Raw genomic sequence first — 5644 nt, 5'->3', positions numbered from 1 at the left:
GGGTTTTCCTGCGAGGTGATCGGCTCTCCTGCTTAACGCATCGGCTCTGGCGTTCTCTGATCCCTTTCTGTAGGTGATCTTTATGTTATAGGACGCTAATTCTTCAGCCTACCTGACCTGTCTTCTGGTTAGTTCCTTGGTGGTGGTGAAGTGAGTTAGGTTCTTATGATCGTAATAAACTATAACCTGGTATTTTGCCCCTTTAAGGTAGTGTCTCTATTCTTTAAAAGCCGTGACTATAGCTAGGAGTTCCTTGTCGTGGACGTCGTAATTTAGCTCCGGTGGGGTTATTTTGCGAGAATAATACGCGATAGGGTGGAGTTTCCCTTGCTCGTCTGGTTGACTAATATAAGCTCCGATAGCGTAATTAGAAGCGTCTGTTTCGATAACGATTAGTAGTTCCGGATTGTAGATCCTAAGAACGGGAGCTTTATAAAACATCCGTTTTAGCGATTCGAAGGCGATTTGTTGAGCTTCTCCCTAGTTGAATCCGTGCTCTTTTCGTACGAGTCTCGTGAGGGGTTCTGAGACTTCGGCGTATTTCTAGATAAATTTCCGGTAAAAGTTAGCAAATCTAAGGAAGGACTGTACTTCTTTAACGGTTCTGGGTACTGGCTAGTCTCGTATGGTATCTAGCTTCTTTTCGTCCATCCCTACGTGTCCTGGTGAGATGACAAAGCCTAGAAATTCCGTCCTTTGGACGTGCTATTCGTACTTTTCTGGTGCGACTTGCAGGTCTTTGCCTTGTAGTGCCTGGAATACTTTCCTGACGTGTTTTTTGTGCTCTTCCAGGGTTTCCGAATAGATGAGTATATTATCTAGGTAAGCTATATAGAAGACGTCTAAATAGTCGCGTAACGTATCGTTGACTAGACTTTGAAACGTTCCTGGGGCGTTCGTAAGACCGAAAGGTATAACCGTGTACTCGTAATATCCTAGACGTGTCCTAAACGCGGTTTTCCATTCTTCCCCTTCCTTTATGCGTACTAAATAGTAGCCTTCTCGAAGGTCGAGTTTAGTGAAGTATTTTGCCGTCCGTAGCTTATCTTGAAGCTCGGTAATTAACGGCAATGGATACCGGTTTTTGATGGTGATATCGTTTAACTGACGATAATCAACGTAGAGGCGTAATTTACTATTCTTCTTTGGAATAAAGAGAATTGGGTATCCGGCTGGCGAGCTTGATGGCCTAATGTAGCCGCGTTCGAGGTTCTTGTCTAGGTAGTCCCTAAGTGCTTCGCTTTCCTTCTCGGATAGTGTATAAATGGGCTTAAACGCTGGCTGCGTGCCTGGTAATAAAGGTATCTCGTGATCCTATGGCTTGTGTTCCGGGAGTTGGCCTTTGCCTCGTTCTTGGAAAATGGCTTGGTAGTCCTAGTATTCTTCTGGTACCGTTTCCAATTCTGGAATAGGCGGTTCCCGCTCTCGCTTTGGAGGCGTACTAGGCTGGTACATTCCTTTCGCAGGTATGGGTTTTCCCCCTGGTGGGTGACCTGCCTTGATCCTGATTAGATCGTCTCCGAGGGCCGGTTTTGGCCCGTCGGTTTTTGGCCTACTGGCCTGCATGTGTGCTAGAATTCGTTTTTCCGTTTCTTGACTAGGCTTTAAATACATTATGTAGATCTTTTCTCCCCTGCGTCTTATTCGTTTAAGCGCTGCGGCGGAGATTTCCTTGATTTCGATTAGTTCGGAGGTTTCGGTATTTTATTCTAAGGGATCCTTTTGGGAAGCGCGCGTACTGTTCGGTCCGTTTTAAACGCTCGGTCCTCTGGAGCTCTAGTACTTATAGCTCTAGCTTTTCTGGTTCTGGCTGCTTTGGCTCTGACTCCTAAGCTCTGGCTTTCCTTTCCTCTGGCTCTCTGGGCTCTCGTTTGCGTGGCTCTCGGTTGTCCGCTGAGCTTCTATAAGGTGTTGGTTGTAGTCCCTATCTGGGAACGTGACTTCCCCTGTTCTCTATCGAATGTAGGGTTCGTGTGTTCTTAACTATGGTATTCCTAAGATTATGTTATAAGAAGCGATGGTTGTGATATCTAGGTTGATTTTTTCCTTGTATTGGCTAATAATAAGGGTAGATTGGTTGGTTTCGATTCGTACCTAACCCTTTCCGTAGGTGGAGGGTGTTCCGTTAACCGTATTAAGCGCGTAAGGCTCGTCCTTAGCTTAATATAGCAGGCGATTTTTGATGACGAAGGCGGGACTGATAAAGTTACCGCTTACTCCGCTATCTATTATAATCCTAGCGCTTTTCCCATTGATTTTGGCGGTGATTATAAGGTGTTTCTAAAGATTTGTTCCGGTAGGTATAGTTCCGTTCGCTGTTCTGATTACCTGGTTTAGGGACCTAGGCTCCGGCCCCTACAAGGGTCCCGTGTATTGCTGTGCAGGGCCGTCTAGTTTTTTAACTGTCCCTTTTTAGATCCTTAGTCGCTTAAGCCCGGCGTATCTTCGTAGAGTTCGCCGTTGTCGCTGTTAACTAGTAGATCGTCTTCCGGGAATTCCTCTATAATCCTTTAGAGTTCTTCCTTAGTGGGGTTTTCCTATTTGTTCGCGTTACGGACTTGCTTGGCCGATTGCTTCTTAGGCTTACGTAGGAACTATCCTATGACTAATTTCTTACTTTAATGGGTCCGGCAATTATCGTCGTAACATGTAGTCTAACTAAGCGTTCTATGCTTAGGTTCTTTTCGGGCTGCTACTAACGCGGTTCGATTAGTAGCAGCGGCTTCTTTCCCTTTGTCCTTGTTTCGCAGATTCTGCGGGCAGCTGTATCCGGGTTCCTATTTGTTACTATAGTAGATATAGAGGTTCTTGTTGAACCTTTCCTTTTGTTGATCGGTCTACTTGCTGTGGGCTTTGCGGTTGTTCTTTCCTTTTTTGCCTTTGTCCTTGTTGTCCCGGGATGAGCTGTCTAATTCTATAGCGTCACCTCCTTCTTAGGTGTGTCTTAGCCTTATAGATCGAGATGTGTTGGCTTGCTTATCCCAGCCGCGCTGTAAGCGGCGGCGGTCTAATATAGTAGCGAGTTAGATTATTTCCGCAAGATTGTCGGGTTCCTCGTGGTAGGTTATTGCTTCCTGAATTTCGTCCTTTAATCCTTAGGCGTAGAACGTCCTAAGCGTGTAGTCGGTGTAATATCCGGCTACGTATACCGCGTTCTAGAAGTCTGTAGTGTAATCTAATACTAACTTCTTCTATTTTAGGGTTTGAAGCGTTCTTATGGCCTTGCGGGTCTCGTCGATGTCCGTAAAAGCTTCTTTAAGGTACTTAACGAAAGTTCGGTAGTCGTTAAAGACCTTCTGAGTTCGATCGGTCTATTCCTACTACTGTTTTTCCTGGCGTTCTCGCTTTATTAGACGGAACTATTTTTCCGCTGCGCCGCGTAGGTAAGTACTAGCGTATAGGACCTTCTCTTCGTCGTCGGCGAATTGTCCGCGCGAGAAGTAGAGGTAGTCGTCTAATTGAGTAAGGAAGTTCTGGGTCTTGTACCGGTCTCTATAGTAGAGATCAGGCTTTGGAACCTTGGTATAGGATATAGCCGGTACAGCTAGGAGTAATGCGGCGGCGGGCGCGGACGCATGTTAAACCGGTTAAGCTCCCTGTAGTAGGGTTGCTGGGGCTGTGTTTTCCTGCGCTGGCGGACCCGTCTATAGAACTTACCCTTAGTTAATACGGGCTCGAAGGCGTGTATTTTCCTGTATCTAATCGTTTAGTTACGACTGGAGGTTAGCTATTTGTCCCTGCATGCCTTGCATCATGGCGAAGATATTATCTAGAGTCGTAGGGTTCCTCTGCTGCTGTTGCTCCTAGGGGATACTGCTGCCGTCGTTTATATCGACTATTAATATCTTATTCTGTCTTAAATTAGATAGGACGGGGTGATACTTTACTAATTAATCTTGACTCGGTCTTAAGTCTTCCTTCCTTCTTGCAAGGATGGTGGTTAAAGTGTAACGAGGCCTCTTCAGCCTAGGCGTTGGAATTGCCTAGCGGGTGAATAGGTTCGAAGGATTTACCTTAAAGGATAAGAAGTATAGGAAGTTAAGAGATAAGTTACGTGAATATCGGGGTAGGCGTGTTACTATTAACCTTTAGTAGAGATTGATACTTTGAGTTAACTACGAAGGTCCTATCTACTGCTAGAGAGCGTGGTCTTATATATATATAGGAGATGCTTAACAATCTAGGTCCTAGCCCTTAGATTAGGAGGGTTGGATTAAGGATATAGGATTACTATAATCTATTGGTCCGTACGTCCTTCGGGTTAGAGACGTTGGATTACTATAATCTAAGGTAGGTCCTGCACGTGACCTTGGTACCGCTTTTCTAACAGCTAACTTCCTGCGACCTGATAACCTTCTTCCTTATTGTAGAGCGGACGCGATAAGTTCCTTGTCCTTGATCGCTCTGTAAGCCTATTGTCGGCTTTGCTACTTTTATCCTTGTGGACGATAATCCCTTGTAGGCTTCTTAGGGTTGTGGTCTTAGTTCCCTTACGGCTTTGCCTAGTACGTGTCTGCTAGTACCCTGCGGGACGCGAGCCCTTGTGGTTACTAAGCCCTTAAGGTCTCTAGGCCCGTGTGGGCCTTCTTCCTATAAGGTCTTCTTAACCCTGCGGGTTGATTTCCCTTATAGTCTATAATAACTTTACTCTCTTCCGAGGATTACTGCAGCTGCTCCGAGCTGTCCTTTTACTTTAGATATATCTATAAAGATTCGTGTAGCCTGATTTAGTAGTAGTTCTTTCTTAAAGGCCTCTAAAGTTTCGGTTTTAGGTAACTATAGGTAAATACTCTTAAGCGGCGTTGGCTTCTATAGTAGGAAAGGGTAGGTGTCGATTATTTTAGTATCTTCTGCCTAGTTTAGGTTTTATAGCTTGAGAGTTGCGTTAAGGGGGCTAAGGAAACTAGCTACTAGGTTAAGCTTTAGGGGTACTTTATTGACGAGAGCTCTACATGGGTGCGAAGCTGGAAGCGTTCTAAGGTTAGAGATAACCCTCTCCGCTCGTGCCTAGAGACGTAGCTTTATTAGTAGAAGAAAGTTCTCGTAGTCTAGTATTTAGGTAGAAACGGTTTAGAAGGCTAAGATAGCCTTGGTTGTTACCATCCTTTAAACCCTAGAGAGTACTCCTATTTGCTATTTATATCTCTTTGGGGAGTGCCAGACCGTTGAGGCGTAGTCTAATTAGGGAATAACGTATACTTAATAGAGCTAGCGTATTTGTTTCGGTCGAAGGTGCCTTAGTCTGCTAATAGCTAGGCAGGTCTTGGTTACTCGTGTGACTACTCTCTAGACGTGGGCTCTCTACCGGAGCTGCTGATCGAAGACGACTCCTAAGAGCTTTACTTCTCGTCTTGGTTCGATTATATAATTGCCTATAACTATTGCTCCTGGATGAGTTAGGTCTAAGCTTCTTATAAAGTAAATAAGCTCTATCTTATTAGCTTTAAAGCTTGATCTGGTCTTTTCTGCTCAGCGTTGTATTCTTGGGATATCTTCTCTCTGTAGTGCTGTAAGGTTCTTGCTTATAGACCGGCTTATCCGCCATCGGTAGTAGTTATTAATGTAGGTAGATGCTCCTCTAGTAAAATCTACTGGTTGGTCTACTAGGTCGGCGTTGTAGAAGGCGAATAAGACTGGAGAGAGT

The 5644-nt window shown here is 44.9% G+C and overlaps 1 pseudogene across 1 annotated transcript; it reads right to left on the bottom strand.

Moving 5' to 3' along the window:
• Window positions 1-5426: 5426 nt before the first annotated feature.
• Window positions 5427-5644, bottom strand: K452DRAFT_111177 (annotated as a pseudogene; the record flags this gene model as incomplete). The annotated part of the gene is made up of 1 exon: window positions 5427-5644. A coding segment is annotated over one exon (175 nt), but the record flags the coding sequence as incomplete, so codon positions are not given.

The sequence above is a fragment of the Aplosporella prunicola genome, assembly GCF_010093885.1.
Source record: "Aplosporella prunicola CBS 121167 unplaced genomic scaffold K452scaffold_31, whole genome shotgun sequence".
Lineage (NCBI taxonomy): Eukaryota > Fungi > Ascomycota > Dothideomycetes > Botryosphaeriales > Aplosporellaceae > Aplosporella > Aplosporella prunicola.
Note: the sequence above shows the minus strand (reverse complement) of the source record. Positions and strands in the feature narration are given on the sequence as shown.